At 45.5% G+C, this 18,681-nt stretch overlaps 1 protein-coding gene across 2 annotated transcripts in view; it reads right to left on the bottom strand.

Annotated features, from left to right (window-relative positions):
• Positions 1–10,086: 10,086 nt before the first annotated feature.
• The window catches only part of GDI2 (GDP dissociation inhibitor 2), a 312,370-nt gene continuing 303,775 nt past the window's right edge, over positions 10,087–18,681 (bottom strand). For both annotated transcript variants that reach the window (XM_085653570.1, XM_085653569.1), the window contains exons 10-11: positions 13,223–13,277; positions 10,087–11,113 (exon numbers count right to left, since the gene is read on the bottom strand). In XM_085653570.1, coding sequence (XP_085509696.1) covers positions 10,961–11,113; positions 13,223–13,277 — 208 coding nt within the window. In that variant the 3' untranslated portion in view covers positions 10,087–10,960. The remainder of the gene's footprint in view (positions 11,114–13,222; positions 13,278–18,681) is intronic.

The following is an 18,681-nucleotide window of genomic DNA, read 5'->3' as shown; positions in this document are numbered from 1 at the left end:
GGCCCTGTTTCATAGTCATAACCTGGCCCCTCCACTGGCCCGGTTGCGAGCAGATGTAAAGCACTGGACCACGCTGCCCTCTAAGATGCTGGCTCTCCCGCAGTTTCTATATATTCTTCAGAATTGTCCAAACCGTGTTCCAGATACATATTTCGCAGCAGTGGAGAGTGAGGTCCGTACATTGCTGTGGGACGGCAGGGCCCCACGTGCGTCATTGAAAAAGTTAACAAAAGGGTGGTATGATGGAGGCATAGTCCTTCCTGACCTTATACTACTGGGCTTAACAGCTGGTAGTGGTGAACCACTGGATATACCACCCCCCTAATGATCCGGCGAATGTGCTGGACAGCTACCAAACTGGGCGGATCGGCTACTTGGGAGCACTGTATTCCAAAGTCAAGAAACCGATTTATTGGGCCCGCTTCCCACACGGTAGGTATCTGGCACCAAGTGAATTCCCGTTTAGGATAGGCAAACACTTACAAAAGCAACACCACTGTGGCAAGCCCAGAGACTGGGTACCCTATGTCACCAACCAGGATTCGACAAGTGAGACATGATCGGAATCTCAGTAGTGGGAGATTTGATCAAAAAGGGTTCCAACTTAAGAGGAGATACCACATGGCACAAGGGGAACTGTCCCATTATTTGCAAATCAGACACGCCCTTCTGGCGGTTTTCACAGACCTCAAAGACATACCAGAGTCGTCGCCATTGGAGGACCGATTGGTAGACGGACCACTGCCCTCGAAGGCCATAACCCTAACCTATTAAAAATTATGTAATAACTTGCCCGGCCCCTTCGAGAAACTTAGAGAGAAGTGGCAAAGCGCCATAGGACCCATTGATGACGAGGACTGGCGGGAGGCCCTGATGTCCCCTAGGGAGGCGGCTATCACCCTTCGCTTCCGACTGATTCAACTCAAGATCCTACATCGGTCCTATTTGACAGGGGTCGTCCTGGCCAAAACAGGCGCGACGCGCTCTGTCCTAGGGGGTGCAAACAGGTGGCCACCTTTTACCACACGATCTAGGACTACCCTGCCTATATGGGAGGGCGGCACAACCCGAATTAAAACTGCACTGGGAAGACGTTAGTTCTTACACCACAACTGAGCTTGCTTAACATATGGGCAGCCACAGACCTCACAGAAATTGAGCAACAGATGACAACACTAGGATATACCTTGGTTAAGCGAGAGATAGCACGAAATTGGGGGGGCTGCAGACGCACCATCCATCCAGGTGTGGGTGAAAGAGCTTGATAAGTGTATGGTGGAGGAAAAGGAAGTATTCACAACACGTGGCTGCCATTAAAAGTGGGATAAGAAATGGAAGGCATAGAATGTGTTTCGAGGAAATATATGTATATCGCCAGTGGTAGAATTAGAAATGCGAAGAAATGAACTCAGATGTGCCACAATTGTAACTGTAATTCGCTATCTCCTACTTATGTATAATGTGTTTGACAACTACATTGACAGAGAAAGGTACAATGTATAGGATTGTTACCAAGTTCAATAAAAAGATATTTTTAAAAAAAAACATCAGAAGAATACAAATATATTCAGTAGAGTTGTGTGACAAGTTTCCGTCCTCTATTTAATAAGTAAAAGGAATTTCAAAGGCTAGACTGAGCAGCATGCTTGCATGTGTAGCAGGCCATCTTCATAAATTTAATAGGATATTAAGGCCTTTAAAGTAACTTGGCTATCTTGTGGCAGTTAAATCAGGTTTCTAATAGCAGTACCTCTGCATGATGTTCGAGATACTTATAAAACTGAAAAAAAGGGATGGATCAAGAATCATGTTAGAGACATCAAAATGTTTATTATTTAGACACTGTGTTATAACAGCATACATTCCCTTTGGCGATGATGATCTCAACTCTGCAGGGGGAATTTAACGTCTTTGTGTGGGCGGATGGGCAGCCTACTATGAAATGTGAACAGAGCTATAAACATCACAGAGAGGGAGGCCTGGGGGTCCTAAACCTTCTCCATTATTTTCAGGCAGCCCAGCTCCGCTACATAGTCAAATGGACCAGGGCAGAATCTGAAAAGCATTAGTGGTTTATGGATAGGGCGGTCGCTGGGGTGCAGCTATGGAAAGTTCAGTTTCTCCGTAAGGCGCAGCGACCACTGGTCTTGTACTCCTCACCGATTACCAAAGTTACACTTAAGGTGTGGGTGCGTAGAGTGCTTGCAACATTTCCCTCTGTTAAGCCGGGTTTCCAGTAACACCGATTTTGGGCCAGTGCTCGACCCAAGGGATTTTCAATTGCAAAATGCTGGGTGCCGCTCGGTGGGGCCCTTGTTTGATGAAGAGCTGATTTTACCCTTTGATCAATTGGGGGAGGACTAAGCCCTTCCAGAGTCTGAGCACATGCATTATGTGCAGATACGCCATTGGGTCATACAACCCACTGTGCATATCCCGCTAGAGAAGGAATGCGTTACTTACCTGTAACTGCGGTTATCCAGTATTGGTATCTTTCATAGATTCACATGCCTGAATCATTCCCCGTTGTCGGGATGGGAGTCCCCGGTACATAAATAAAGTAATGTCTCACTAGACATATAGAGTAATAGGCCAAAGGCCTCACCTTAGTAACATATCCACGTCCTTTTGTAAAAAAGGACCAAACTTTGGAGAGTAGCCAATCAGCTATCACCACCCTCTAGAACCTTCCTGGAAGGAGCTCTAGTCCCTCAGATTTTCGTAAGCACAGTGCTAAGTAGTTGTATCACTGAGAGACCCAAGAGAGTCCTTCCAGGGGGAGGTGGGTGGGTGGCATGTGAATCTATGAAAGATACCAATACTGGATAACCAAGTAAGTAACGCACTTCTTATCCAGTATTCGGGTATCTTTCATAGATTCACATGCCTGAATCAGAGTAGTAAGCAATGATGAGCACATTTCGAAAGGTACAGTATATATAAAGTCACCAGATAAAATATCAATGTGAAAATAGAAAGTACCAAAAAGCAATGAAATAGCATAGGCATAAAACACAATAGAGAAATGTGCATATAGAAGAAAGGATGGTGGGAGAAGTGTGGCTCAATGATTAGAGCAGCAGACCCGGATGCAGAGGTCTAGCCCGGGACCATGGTTCAATTCCCCGCCTCGGCGGGTCTTGGGCTAAAAAATTCCACGGACCTGATAATTCTCGCCTCGGTGCCTATTCCAATCATGGAGTCCCACTCTGCAACTCTGGGCAATAGCTTGCTTAATCTCCACAACGCTAAGGATGCCTGGCCTCCACCTTGGGGGTGCCCAGGAGTGGACGCCTCACAGGGAAAGCCAGGATGGGTTCCACAGCGGTATTCGTACAAGCGCCTTGAGACCCTTGCGGGTGAGTAGTGCGCTATACAAGTATCAAATTTACATTTATTTACATTTAGGAAAGGAAGGGCTCAGGTCTAATGAAACAGATGACGGAGCACCGCTTGACCCACTGCAGCATCTTTCATGAGTTCCGTATCCAGGCAGTAATGTTTGGTAAATGTATGCGGTGTTTTCCATGTTGCCGCTCTGCAAATGTCCGCAATGGGCACGCCTGCAAAAAGTGCCCTTGAAGTAGAGATTGCCCTTATGGAATGGGCTCAAACTGTGGAAAGCAGGGGCTGTCCCGCTTGCTGGTGACAAAAAGTAATAGCTGCGGAGATCCAGCGAGGGATACTTTGTTTAGTGAGCGGGAGACCCTTCCTAGGGCGACTGTAAGCCACAAAGAGTTGGTTGGATTTGCGGAATGTCTTTGTCTTGTCATTGTAGAATTTGGTCCAAAGAATGCAGAGTCTTTTCTGCCACTGTTTGAGGATTTGGAAAGAAGGTGAGCAACACTATAGGCTCATTGAGATGGAAGTTTGACGGAACCTTAGGGATAAACTTCGGATTCGTGCGTAGTATGACCCTGTCGTGTTTGAATTGCAGGAAAGGATCTTGAATGGAGAAAGCATGAAGTTCACTCACTCGCCTTGCCGAGGTAAGGGCTAGAAGGAGCGCTGTTTTCCAGGAGAGATACTTGAGATCCGCTCTGTGTATTGGCTCAAAAGGGTGTTTCATAAGTTGAGCCAGAACCGTGTTGAATTGCCATGAAGGAGGTAAAGTCTCTACCGGAGGGAATGTTCTAAACATGCCTTTAAGGAATTGTTTAATTAACCAATGAGACCACAGAGAAGGGCCTGCAGAGGATCTCCTGAAACGGGATATTGCTGCCAGATGGACTTTAATGGCGGCATGAGCGAGACCAGATTTCGCCAGATGAAGAAGGTAAGGCAGTATTTGCTCTGGAGAGGATGAAAGAGGGTGTATTTTGTTGGACTTGCTCCAGATACTTCTTCCATTTTAAGGAATATGTTTTGGTAGTATTATCTGCTCGAGCCCGAGCCCGAGCCAGAACTGCTCTACAGTCCGGGGGGGATGTCTAGACCTTGGAACTCTCTGAACTCAGGAGCCAAGCTGATAATTTGAGAGATGCTGGATCCGAATGCTGGACTTGTTGGTGGTTCATAGTGAGAAAGAGAGGGAAACTGTTTCAACCGGAATCGGCGGTTCCACGGAGAGAAGGTGAAGCTCCGTGAACCAGTGTTGGCGTGGCCAAGCTGGAGCTATCAGGATGCGCGTGCAAGGTTACGCTTTCAATTTCCTGAAAACCCTGGGAATCAGGGGAGTTGGTGGAAAAGCATATGCGAAGACGTTGCACCATGCGATTGAAAATGCATTCCCTAGAGATCCCTTCTGGGGTTGCCAGGTTGCGAAGTGTTGGCATTTGGCGTTCTGCTTGGTAGCGAAGAGGGCCAGAAGAGGGGTGCCCCGTTGAGAGAATATGCGGTTGAGAGTCCGCAGATTCAACTTCCACTCGTGACATGCTGTCTGTTGTCTGCTCAAAGAGTCGGCTAGAACGTTGTGTGTTCCTGGAACATACTCTGCTCGAAGAGAAATGTTGTGAAGGAGCAACCAGTTCCAGATTTTTTGCGACTCGTGAGAGTGTGTTAGAGAACGAGTCCCTCCCTGCTTGTTTAAATAGTGCATTGTCGGTCCGTACAAGCACTAGAGAATTCCTGATTCGCGGTAGGAATGCCAGAAGAGCGAGATACACTGCTCGTAGCTCCAGGAGATTTATGTGGAGTTTTCTTTCGGAAAGGAACCATTTGCCGCTGATCTGGAGTTCTTGGAGGAAAGCTCCCCAACCTTCCAGGGACACATCCGTTGTGATGGTATGTGGAGAAGCAGGAAGCAAGAAAGGCAAGCCTTGAGAAAGGTTCTGGGGGCAAATCCACCACCGTAGAGCCTTTATCATCTGAGGGGTCACCTGGATGACATCGTCAAATGACCCCGTACATTGGACCCATTGAGCTGAAAGCGCTTCTTGAAGAGGTCGCATGTGAAGGCGACAGTGTGGAACTAGCAGAATGCAGGAAGACATCCCGAGCAGGGATTTGAAAAGGCGCACAGTAAGAGTCTTTTTGGAGCGTATGCGAAGCGCCAAGGAAAGAAGCTTGTCTTTTTGTGAAGGAAATGCTTGCTTCTGGAGCGTGTCGAGAGTAGCACCCAGGAACGTTATGCGCTGGGAAGGCTGAATGACAGACTTGTCCTGATTGAGAGTAAGCCCCAAACAATCGAAAAGCCTCAGACAGGTGTTGGAAGACCTGGACGCGCCTTCTAGAGAGGGTGCTTTGACGAGCCAGTCGTCTAGATATGGAAAGACCGGATAGTGGTGTTGTCAGAGATATGCGGCCACCGGAGAAAGGCATTTTGTAAAAATGCGTGGCGCGATTTGAGTCCGAACGGTAGGACACGAAATTGGTAATGCCTGCCCACCACTGCGAATCTCAGAAAATTTTTGTGGTTGCGGTGGATCGGGATGTGAAAATAGGCGTCTTGAAGGTCTAAAGACACCATGTAGTCATCCGCATTGAGTAGCTGTAGTACTTCCTGGATGGTGACCATACGAAACGACTGCTTTTTCAAGAAATTGTTGAGATTTCTCAAGTCTAATATCGGTCCCCATTTCTTCTCCTTCTTGCGTATTAGGAAAAAAACGGGAGTAAAATCCCTTTCCCCTTTGATGTAGAGGAACTCTTTCTATAGTTCCCTTCTGGAGCATAAGTGAAAGTTCCAGGAGCAGAGCACGTAGATTTTTGTGAAGCATAGGTCGGGGAGGGGTTTGGGGAGGAATTTGAATGAATTCTAGTGAATGTCCTAATTGAACCAGTTGCACAACCCAACGGTCCGTTGTTATTTGCTTCCAATTTTTTTATAAAGTGGGAAATTCTGTCTCCAACCTTGGAGGGCAGAGAGGAGTTGAAAGACCGGCGGTAGTGGGAAGTCATTGTCGCTGAGCAGCATCTTTCTGTCGACCTCCTTTGCCACAAAAGGAAGACTTCGTGTAGGTGGATTGCTGTTGACGTTGCTGGTATTGTGGTCGATATTGCTGAGTGGAAGAGAAGGAAGATCGGTGTTGGTAATCACCTCTGGCAGACGTTTGACCTCTCCCCCTTGAGCCTCGAAAATGTGGGTTCTTGAATTGGAGGGTACCCAAAGCCCTAGCCGCATCGGTATCCTTTTTAATACCTTGCAGAGCTTCATCGATGTGTGTTCGAAAAAGAAGCTGACCATCGTAGGGCATGTCTAAAACTTTTGTTTGTACCTTCGGTCGGCATGAAGTCGCCTTCAACCAACCCTGGCGCCTTAGTACAGCTGCGCCCGCGAGTTGTCGAAATCCAGTAGAGGCGATATCCATCGCACAGTCTATGATCTCGGATGCAGACCGTTCGTTCTCCAGCAAGATCTTCTTTGCTTCTTCCTTTGAGTCCTCTGGCAAGGCCACAAGGTATGGTGCAATATCTGCCCACATCTGCCTGTTATAATGTCCTAACAGTGCCAAGGAATTGGATGCACGCACTGTTAATGCACACATGGACGAGAAACGTTTGCCTATATTGTCCAGCAGTCTACCCTCTTTGTCCGGAGGATTTTTTGATTTCCGCTGAGCAGCTTGTGTTATCACAGAGTCTGGTTTAGGATGGCTGGTCAGGCAAGCTGGAGCAGTATCTGGAGCCCTTTATTTTTTATCCAGACGAGGTAATACTGGAGGCACTGAGGAAGGGTGCTGCATGATCTTAACACCCTGATCCCATATGTAGTCTATAATAGGGAAAGACCTGACGGATTTTTTAAAAGGCTCTTTAAAATCATAGAGGAAGCAATCCTGTTGGTGTGATGGCATAGGTATTTGAAAACGCTGTGCCAGTCTTTCCACTATGTTGTGAAATCCTCCAATGGCCTCCGGAGGCGAGTCAGCTGGAGCGGACACGGGGGAAGCTGGACAGGGGAGTATGTAATCGTCCCACTCGTCTAGAGTAGATAAGGAATCTTGAAGTTCCCCTTCATGTTGATCCTCCTCCTCATCGTCTGTAGAAAGCGGAGGTGGTGATGTGACCGGCTCAGACTGTAAGCTTAACGGTGGAGGTCGCAGTCTTGGTGGTGGAGACACAACTGGAAGCGGAGACGCGTCAGAAGTGGGAAACCTCTGCTTATAGTCCGAAATGAGGAATTGCAGATCAGAGACTAGAGATGCAGGCAAACAAACCATGGGAGGTGGAGGCGGATGGCGTTCTTCAGGGGAAACCGCCTAATCTTCCTGCACTTGATCATCATAATCCGAACTGTCCTGGTACTTGACGTTTAGTTGCGAGGAGCTTGTCGCCGTTCTAAACATACTGCCATCATCAGAGTCTTCTTCCTCCAAAAGATGTGCTGGAAGCAAGAGCTGAACCCTACTAGGGGAGGTTAGGGCCGGTGTCAACGTACATTTTGTGATTTTTAGATGCACGTATGTACTTTGCAGGTTGGAATCTGCTGTCGTCGACGGTCCCGTCGACGGTATAGTCAGACAGTAAAGTGCAGACGGGTACCATGGTAGATTGAGGTCCCGTCGTCAGAGCCGTCGACAGTGTCGTCATCGAAGGTTTCGTCGACTGAGTCCTCGTCGAAGATGATGTGGATGTCGACTGGACAGTCTTCGTTGACGGTGTCGTCGACGATCACAGTGTCGACGGCAATTTGGATGACGACGAGGTCTTCTTTATCTTCAGCGTCAACAAGACAGACCTACCCGCCGTCGACGATGGAGTCGTCGTTGTCGAAGTGGATAGTGAATGAGACGCGACAGGAGTTGACTGTCGTCGGCGACGAGGAGGTCACATTCAATGCCGTAGATGGAGATTTCCTCATCGTCAAAGCCACCGTCGACGAGGCAGTCGTCGACGGGGTTGAAGATGGCTTTTTGAAGGCATGAAGAACTTCCAGGAGAAACCTTCGCTGGAAGAGTCTTAGGAAGGACCTTTGAAGACTTTGTATGCGCCTTCTTTTGAGGTGGCTGCGACGAAGGGCCTGGGGAAGCCACCCTTGGTCTTTTCTGAGAGGACTGTGAAGATATGGAAGAGCCCTCACTTTCCTCAGAAGACAGTACTGAGTTTTTGCCTTTTAGCCTCTGCAACCAAATTAAGAGGAGTCCCTCACGATCTTTGAGGGTATTGGAGGAAAAGGTACGACATACCTTACAGTCCTTTGAGGAGTGATTCGGGTAAAGGCAGTAGAGACAGTCCTTGTGTTGATCGTCCATATGAAGTCTCTTTTTTCCACAGGAAGTACAAGACCTAAAAAGGCCTTTCTTCAGAGAATCTGCCATGGGGAACTGAAGAACTTCACCCCGAAGTTGGAATTTTGAAGAAAGAAGCACTGGTAATCCAAAAACAAGGAATGCTGAGCAGAGCTCAGAGGAGACTCCCTTAGCACGACGTGCGGTAGAAAATCTGAGGGACTAGAGCTCCTTCCAGGAAGGTTCTAGAGGGTGGGGATAGCTGATTGGCTACTCTCCAAAGTTTGGTCCTTTTTTACAAAAGGACATGGATATGTTACTAAGGTGAGGCCTTTGGCCGATTACTCTATATGTCTAGTGAGATATTACTTTATTTATGTACCGGGGACTCCCATCCCGACGACGGGGAATGATTCAGGCATGTGAATCTATGAAAGATACCCTAATGCTGGATAAATGGCTGGTCACAAAGACCACAAATAAGCACCTAGTCACTGAATTGTATAGCTTGCTGCAATCCGCTGCTTCCCACACAAAAAACACAGGACAGAGGAGATAGGAAATGGAATTAGAGAAATAATTGACCCTGAAGGAATGGGAGGAGAATTATTATAGGGCCCAGCACACGGCCCGGAGCATAGTGAGTATTGGGACCACCACTAAAATAGTGACTTACTTGTACCTCACTTCTGTCCAACTTCATCAAGGCAACACCGCCGAAGTGCTGACTACTGGAGAGGGTGTGGATACCCTGGAACATCTACATACCTAGTTCCCACGTTTCCCTGCAAATGTTCTGTCGAGTCTTCCCAAGGCCCTCACATTTCCTTTGAAGTCTCAAAGGGGAAGACAGATAGGTCTCGCTCTGGGAGCAGCTCTGCAGAATATTTTGTTGCATTAGGGCACAGATAAGCTTCTGACACAGGTGGACTGGCTACACCGTTTATGGTATATATCTTGGGTATGGAGAGACTTTCACTTACACTAACGGGTAGTGATGACTCCTAGAGGGAGCTTTGGGGTCCCTTTATAGTGCTGTTGTCCACTGAATCCCGGGAGTAGACATGCCCGAGATACTTAAGGATACTGCGGCTCAAGAATACAGACACTCCTCCACAAGCAAGTGCCAGCAGGTGAAGTGACATTTCTAGAGAGAAGTAGGCCAGAAGGAATACATTGAACTCAGTGAGCACCCGGGGGAAGGGCGGGGAATTGTTGGGTAGCTGTTTATTCTTAAGAGTGTATGTCTTCTAACTTCGAATGTCTTCAGGCATACTCGGATATGTTTTTTTTCGGTCTTACTGAAAAGTAATAAAGAGAGTTGAACCATAACAGTATACATTTACAACTCATCATGTGACTCAAATCCTTTTGTAAATTGATCACATGTAATAAAACACAGGGCAACAAGCCATTACCTTTTCAAACATGGAACTAGTTGATAACAAAAACAATAAAAAAAACACATACTGCTGTCTTCTGGTTCAGTTTTGTTGTTTTTACTCTGCAGTGCAGTATTCATTTGGAGCCCAGTAGAGTAAGAAATCAACTTCCAAGCTCCATCATATCCTCATTGCAGTTCTGCTCGCCTCATCCAAGTAGTAATGTGTGATACAGAAAAGGCCTTCACATCTTGCCTACTCTTGGTTTTCTTCTTTGTCATTTTTATTGGATTAAAACACAAAGTAAGCCAGCCGTAGACACATTTATGTCCCAACTGCTGTAACAGTTTAAAAGCTCAGCTCTGGGAGAGATTAGTTCCCAGACCCATACACCAACAGCATGTGTAGCTACAGTGAATTGGGGCACTTAGATGGTACAACTTGCACAAAATTAGAAAGGTTAAGACTCATGGGGGAATACTTCAGAGTCACTGCCCAAATCCATGGATTGGAAAATTCACAGTAACCTTAATATGAGGAAGAATATCAACATTCGAATTTCACTGATCGATCAAATCAGGAACAGTGTGACACCTAATTACATAGTACACCTAGAAAACCATTTAAAATATGAAATCAAATGCTAATATTGTACTTCCAGAATACTTTCAAAGGTAATTCTGCAGTTTATGTTGAGCATTTTTTGTCTTGCTTGTTTGCAATTGTTTATTTTGATAGGGGTGAAAAAAATCTAACAGTAATTTGCAAATTGTGGACAGCATCCCCAATGAAGATTCATACATGATATTCAAAAAAAGGGAGCAGTTACCAGTGCAATATTCTTCGATCTCTCAAAAGATGAGTTTACAAAAGCAGGCTTACAATACTCATTTTTATACAGTGTTCATTAAGTTCCTGAAATATAGATTTGTGTTAGCAGACTTTCATCTCTCCTATGTGGAAAGCAGTTTATTGTTGGTCATCTCCAAAGATGTCGCTCTTCTTGCGCTTCATTTCCTCAAAGTCAAATTCAGAGCCAGTCATCCTCTTATAGATATCTTTGATGTCATCACACGTAGTCTCGAAGTGGGTGGTAGGATCGTAAGTGCGGGAAATGAAAATCTGAACAAAGGATATATAAATGGTTAACATTCCCAGCTTTCAAGACAACATAACTATCTGGTGTGGGGGAGATGCGATCCAAAATTACAAAAAAAAAAAGACAACTGTCAAGATGACAATATGTTGCTTCTATGCCTTTTTCAACTTGCATTTAAAACGCGCACAAAGGGTTACAACCATGCACATGCATGCACAATGGCACAACATGGATACCTCCAGAATAGTTGAACAACTTCAAATCAGACAGCTTAAAACGCAGTAATAACAAACACCTCAAGAAATGTAAGGAAGAATGGCAATGTAACAATCTTCAAGTATTTAAACAAGTTTTTTTTTTTTTAACACTAGTATTCCCCTTGTCTCCCTTCAAAAAGCATCTATAGCTAATGTAACAGATTAACTTATAAATAGCTTTTTTATTGCCAAGAAGTAACTTATAAATGGCTTTATTATTGGCAAGACGTCTGTCATCAAGTTACAAATTTGGACCACTGTAAGACCAGATAGCCTCATATTATGTATATGCAAATGGGAGCAGACAGAGGACCTTAATAAAGTGAAAATGACAATTTATCAAATCTATAAGATTAGGGGGATGCAATCTTAAGAAATGTATTCTATTCAGCACTGCCCTCTCTCCCAATATGCTATTCACACCCCTAGTCGTGGTTAACCACCAATAAAAACAACAGATGTCTAACTTACCTTCTTTCCGTACCCATTTGTAAAGCCCATGGTGTACTGTGGAAATTTAGCTCGCAAACTGAACATTATCTGCGCCATCTTGCCTCTCCCCAGCACCACGCACAAGCGAATGCACGGCCGCCATTTTAGGCACCCCACTCTCTCCCCGCTCACTCTCGACCGCCAGCGCTTTCCCCTGGCGCTGCAAGCATCCCCCGCGCGCTGGCCACCCCCGCTCTCTCATACAGGCCATAAACCCTCTCCTTCTGCGCGACCCTGCTACGGAACCACTTCCACCCCCGCTCTCTCATACAGGCCATAAACCCTCTCCTTCTGCGCGACCCTGCTACGGAACCACTTCCGACCGACAACCTATACATGGTCATGCCTCTCCTTTGATAACCCCCTTCCTCTGCGCCCCATTGTCTGAACTGGTCCCAGGCCATCGCCTAGCCCTGCGGATGCAGTTTATTGCCCCTACTGTAAGGGAAACACCCCACATCAAAGGGATTACAGTAGAATCAAAGCCCCTACCCCCTGAGACCCGGCCGGTTGCACACACCCCCGGGAATTAGCGGAATTCCCTGCTGCGCGATAGCCATCTCCCACTGCGGGTAGGGTGGGAACCTCTACTGTAACCATGTGTGGGATCGGATCTGAGCCGGGGCTTCAGGGGATATTTCCCGCACATCAAGGGAATCTCAGGAATGTACTATGTATAATAAAGCAATAAACCAGTGTATAAGAGACCAGGTCTCAGAGATGCAGTTAGAGCACCTCGTGACGATACCTTGCTGTCTGATCTGATGTGTTCTGCTCCGACGGAATAAAACGTTGTTTCCTGCCTTCCAGTCTCCGGCGCCTGCCTCTTTTATTGGTAAATTATCGAGTGGTATGAGAGGCGATTACCGCCGGGCAAATACTTGAAAGGTTATCGACTGAAACTGCCGCTACCATTTAACAGTCCCACACCCATTTTAAAGCATATTTGCATTACCGCACAGCTATACATGCTTGTAATCGATATGACTACCTCAGTGTACACCAGGTGAGTTATAGAGGGGTAATTAAGTAAGTTTCTTACCGTGAATTACACAAAAGGTATTCATAATGTCTTCCAGTATTTCATGTATTATGAAATATATCCATGAAACCCATTTACGCTCAAACTAACAAAGTAAAAGTGGCGATAAAGCCGCAGTATTGCTAAGCAAGAAAAAAAGTAGGTTTGCAGCAGCAGTGCACATAAATAAATAAGCATTACACTTTTGTTGAATTAAATGCATTCTACTTAACCTGTAACAAATACATTGTAGCTGCTGTTAGTATGCTCCATCACTATTTTTTATCAAGCTTCTATTGAGAAAGCAAAAAATGAAAGATCCCCGATCACTCAATATAAAGTTCTTCACAGTTGATACAAACCTGACTTTCAGTTCCCAAATCGGTTGGTCCGTACATGTCACTGATGCTAACAAACCTAAAAAATAAATTTAAAAAGGTTACTTTTTTTTGCATAAACTTAAATGTGTACTACAAGAGCAACAAACAATGCTCAAAGATAAGTTACTTAGAATAACTAGAGGCAATAAATTTACAAGACAATATTAAACTAATTTATGATTTGATGAATACATCTTTTTTCACTAAAATCGGATTAGAAACTGTACCCAACCCCTCCATAAAGTTGTTTTCCAAACCTTGGAGATTTTAAACTAAAAAAAGTAAATATACCCCCAAGAAAAAAGCATTACAATATGCATTGTGTATGTTAAAATCATGCAAGATCCCCAGACGGTCTCTTAGATAGGCATATTATCCGCTGTCTAAATTGGCTAAAAGGAACACTTGCACTCTCAGTGAAGTAACCGACAGTAAGGACCGATTAGTGCCTAGGGTGAAGCCAGGAAAAAGACACCAAAAAGCACCTCACTTCACAATGTTAGTGAATAAGGCTTGATAATCACCACTGGTTGAGCACCTTTCAGAGCCTTTAACAAGAGTTTGGTCTCTGCTAAAAATCAGATTAGAATGCCTTTGAAGATAAAGAATCCCAAAGTAACAGAGGCTGTTTGGACACATTTTACCTAACTGAAATAGATAGTGCTACTAAGCTATAAAACCATTTGGGGCCACTTTTGACTAGTTTGTGCATGTAAAGTTTGGGGTGACCCGTCAAGGTGGGGTGGCGGGTGAGGGGGTTTGGGTACAACAAAAGAGGGACTGACTTAAAATGCAAAATCCCCATGCATTTTATGTAGACTTCTTTAAGAAGGGATACAGCAAAACTGCTGCTCAGAATTACACTTAATTTGGCAGGAAGCAGCTATATCTTGGTCCTCAACACAGATTGTGCTTTTTGTGAATTGATGCAACTCCGTTCAGCAGTTTTTAAAAAAAGTTTTTTTTTAAATTAAGGGCCAAATATATTTGTGTCTGGATGGTTGGGTCCATGAGAGGCTTGACAGGCTCTCGTGGGAGAGGCAATTAAAAATGGAACATTCTGATTGACCCAGGAAGCTTTATTTTGCTTGGGCCAATTAATTACCGCCGGAGTCAGACCCCTGAGGCATGTAGCCCTCAAACGGGCAGCCAGCAACATCTGAAAAATATTGCTGGTGGCCATTACAGGACTCGGGGACTTATTCCCCTGTCCTGATGTTTTATAAAAATGAAGATACAAGGGGGCATGGTAGGGATACCATGCCCCATCTAGGCCCAATGGGAGGGGGGATGTAGGGGAAGGTGGGGGGGAGGGGAGGGACCAGGAGGATTCCTGGACAGACTAGATCGATGACCAGTGACCCTGCTGCTGTGTTTGTCTTATCCATTTGTGAGGGGTTAATCACCCCACTGGAAGGTAGCCCATTGGCTCTACCATATACTCCCCTAAACACCGCTCAATTCAGTATTTCAGGGTTCCCCTGACACCAGAGAGACAGATTAGACTACTTGGAACAGAAGGACAAAGAGCTGACACCGTGAGAAAGGAGGACCTGCATCAAACTTCGCGCCAAACCCTGCCTGGCTGCTGGTACCTCAACAATAGCAAAGACTGACTCATCCGGCAGCTGAGCCTCCTCCCCAACACTTGGAGGACTGTCTAGCACTTCGCAAATCCTCTAGCACAGAGGTCTTCAAATGTTTTGATGCAGAGATCCCCTGTCAAAATGTTTTAAGAGCAAGGACCCTCTCCTGACAAAAAATTCTAGAACTTGGTCCTCCTCATCATTGCCAACAATCGACAACCATAAATGCCCCCATTTCCCACAGCAAATCATTCTTACATCGGGGAAATAAATTAAACAGCGTTTAGCAAACCAAAGGTCAGTAAGAGAGCTTGGGGGCGTGGTCAAAGGTGTGGCTAAAACAAAGCCTTATTTATGAGACATTGGCGTAGGGCAGCGCTGCAAGTCTTCTTGCTGCGCTGCCCTATGCCAATGTGAAAGGGCAGGAATGCACCATATTTATTAAATATGGTGAAATTCCTGTCCTTTCCCCCTTCGTTGGAGCACAAACTGCTGCCAACATAGGCAGGATGGTTTTTGTGCAGGAAGGGGCACCTTTATGCAAAAAAAGAATCCTGGGAGGGGTTTTCCTCTTTCTATGTGTGCTACGGAATGCAGCACACATAGAAAGAGGGACACACATAGAAAGATTAAAAACAAGGAGAAATGAAAACTTTTCGCCTTGTTACGCCTGCTGTGGGGAGGCGAAAGGTTTTGGCGCTGCCCCAGATTTATATTGTTTTACAAATCTGGGGCAGCATCAAAATCCATGGGTGTTGCTTGAGAACACCCACTGCAATGCCTATGGAATGCCTACTTGACATAGTGTAAGGCAACGCAGCGACTTGCACTGCTTTGTCTTACTCCATATCTATGAGGCCATGCAAAGCCACGCAGGGTGACTGAGTCGCCGCTTGTGCCACCAAAGCTTTAAAAAAGCTGATGCTCTGGTAGCGCAAGCCTCTCATATCAGCCCTTTTAAAATATTTTGTTAGTTTTTTTAAGTCTTTCATCATCAGGTAGCTACATATAAATTAATGGGTAGCTTAAATGAAAAATAAATTCACTCAATGGGAAATGCACTGTAGTACATTATGAAACCTCTATTTAATGCACTGCAGAGGTCTGTGTGTAACCAAACAGACACAGAATTAAATTTGGTTGGCACAGTGGAGAATAGGGACTTGTATATTTTTAGTGTTATGAGGTCACAGCCTTTGACAGAAAGCGCAGTGGATGTGCAAGTCATTATTTTATACTTGCATTACACACACATTATAATATAGACTGCTACAAACTGTGCAAATAGTTTTAAAATGAAATGGAGCTTCCAAAATGTAGATTTGAGTAATAAAAGACCATCAGTAATCATCTTTTTTTTGCATACCTGTCCCTTCAACACCTCCCCAGCGGTACTAAGCACTGTGTAAGGAATATGCTACTTACCAGTATGCATCTGTTCTTGGCATGTAGAGCTGCAGATCTACACACTGTGCATAGATCGCCATCTGGTGTTGGGCCCGGATGTTGCAGTAGTTTTTCTCTTGGCAAGTCTTTGGAAGTCACGAGGTACGTGACTCCTTTGGATCATAGTGCGCATGGGAATCGTCTCCATCCTCAGATTGTTGCTCGCCAGCAGGGAAATGATGGAGCTTTGAAAGAAACAGGAAAGATGCCCATGTGTGCTGTATCTAAATAAGATAAAACTGGAACAGATAAAGGTAGCCGGGTAGGCGTGTGTAGATCTGCAGCTCCACATGCCAAGAATAGATGCATACTCCGTTCGAGGCAAATGAGCTGCAGATTACACACTATGCATAGATTGTATAGCAGTATCCCGTCCTAGCGGTGACTACCAGTATCTGTTGCAGTAGTTTGAAATAGTGTTGAGTACAGCCTGGCCCACACTAGCCTGTTGCTTAGTTTGCACATCTACACAATAGTGTTTAGTGAAAGTGTGCGGTGTAGACCATGTAGATGCTTTGCAGATATCATCTAAGGGGATGTTCCCTAAAAATGCCATGGAAGCCCCTATCTTACGTGTAGAGTGGGCTTTAGGGGGGAACAGATAGCGTTTGTTTTGCTTTGTGGTAGCAAATCTGTATGCGTTTAACAATCCACCTAGCTATCCCAGATTTGGAGATGGGGTTGCCTTTGTGTGGTGGTGAGAAAGACACGAATAACTGTTTAGTCTTGCGAAAAAGGTTGTGTTCTCTTGATGTAGTAGAGTAAAGCTCTTTTGACGTCTAGGGTGTGCAGAGCTCTTTCTGCAATGGTTTGTGGCTGCGAGAAGAATACGGGCAGTTCCACAAATCGATTGAGGTGAAAGGCAGAAATGACTTTAGGAAGGAATTTTGGATTAGTGCGGAGAACAACCTTATTATGATGCATTGGCAGAAAAGGTTCTTGAATGGTGAGTGCTTGTATCTCACTGACCCTTCTGAGGGAAGTAATGGCTACAAGGAAAGCTTTTTTCCATGTTAAAAATTGAAGCTCGCATTTATGTAGAGGTTCGAATGGAGGCCCCATTAGTCTTGTGAAAACGATGTTTAGGTTCCACACCGGTGAGGGTGGCACTCTAGGGGCAATTATTCTTTTGAGGCCTTCCATGAAGGCTTTTATGGTAGGTACTCTAAAGAGGGAAAGATGCTGTCTATTTGTAGATACTCTGCTATGGTAGCAAGGTGTAATCTAATAGACGTGTAGGCTAGGTTGCATCTTTGTAGGTGTAGTAAGTAGCCTATGATGTGTTGGATAGACACATCCAAGGGATTGATATTATTGTTGTGACACTTGGCTGCGTAGCAAGCTCTAGTGGTAGGACGTCTAGCTTCTTTAATGACGTTCATACAGTCGGGGGGGAAGATTAAGGTAGCCAAATTCTAGGATTTCAGGAGCCAGATCGCAAGGTTGAGCTGAGCTGGGTCCGGGTGTCTGATCTCTCCATGGTTCTGGGTTAAGAGGCGTGGAGAGAGGTGTAACTTTTGGTGCGGAACTACGGAGAGTTCCAGCAATGTGGTGTACCACGGTTGTCTGGCCCAAGTTGGAGCAACTAGGATGAGAGTTAGGGAGTGTTGCTGTAGTTTGCGCACCACTTATGGAATGAGTGGGAGAGTCAGAAATGCGTACGCAAATTTGCCTGACCAGTTCATCCATATCGCATTGCCTTTGGACAATGGGTGTGGATATCTGGCGGCGAAGCTTGGGCATTTGGCGTTTGTGGGTGGCGAAGAGGTCTATTTGTGGTTGCCCCCACGTTTGAAAGAATGGTTGAACTTTTGGATGAAGTTCCCACTCGTGGATTTGTTGAGTTTGACAGCTCAACAGGTCTGCAATGGTGTTTTGGACTCCTGGGAACATGTTGTGCTAGGAGAATTTTTTTTTGAGATATGGCCCACCTCCACATGGTCTGTGCTAGCTGAGAGCAGCAGAGAGTGTGTGCCGCCCTGTTTTTGGATGTAGTACATTGCTGTCATGTTGTCTGTGCGGACTAAGACAGCCTTGCCGGAGACGTGTATTTGAAAGGCTTTCAGGGCTAGAAATATGGCCAGTAACTACAGATGGTTGCTGTGGAGTAACTTTTTTAGAGGTGTCCACCTGCCCTGCATGGTGTGATGTAGTAGATGAGCTCCCCAGCCAGAGAGCGATGCGTCTGCTGTTAGAACTATTTGAGGAACCGGCTACAGGAACGGTCGCCCTTTGGAAAGGTTTTTGGTGGTTCACCACTGCAGAGAGCGATGGGCACGACCGCCTACCAACACCAGATTTGTTAGCTGACATTGAGCTTGGTTCCATTGGTGTGCTAGGCACTCTTGGAGAGGACGCATCTGAAGTCTTGCATGAGGTACTATGAATATGCAAGAGGTCATCATCCCT

Source organism: Triturus cristatus, chromosome 4_1 (genome assembly GCF_964204655.1).
Source record: "Triturus cristatus chromosome 4_1, aTriCri1.1, whole genome shotgun sequence".
In the NCBI taxonomy this organism is placed as follows: domain Eukaryota; kingdom Metazoa; phylum Chordata; class Amphibia; order Caudata; family Salamandridae; genus Triturus; species Triturus cristatus.
This window is presented reverse-complemented; position numbering and strand designations above follow the sequence as displayed.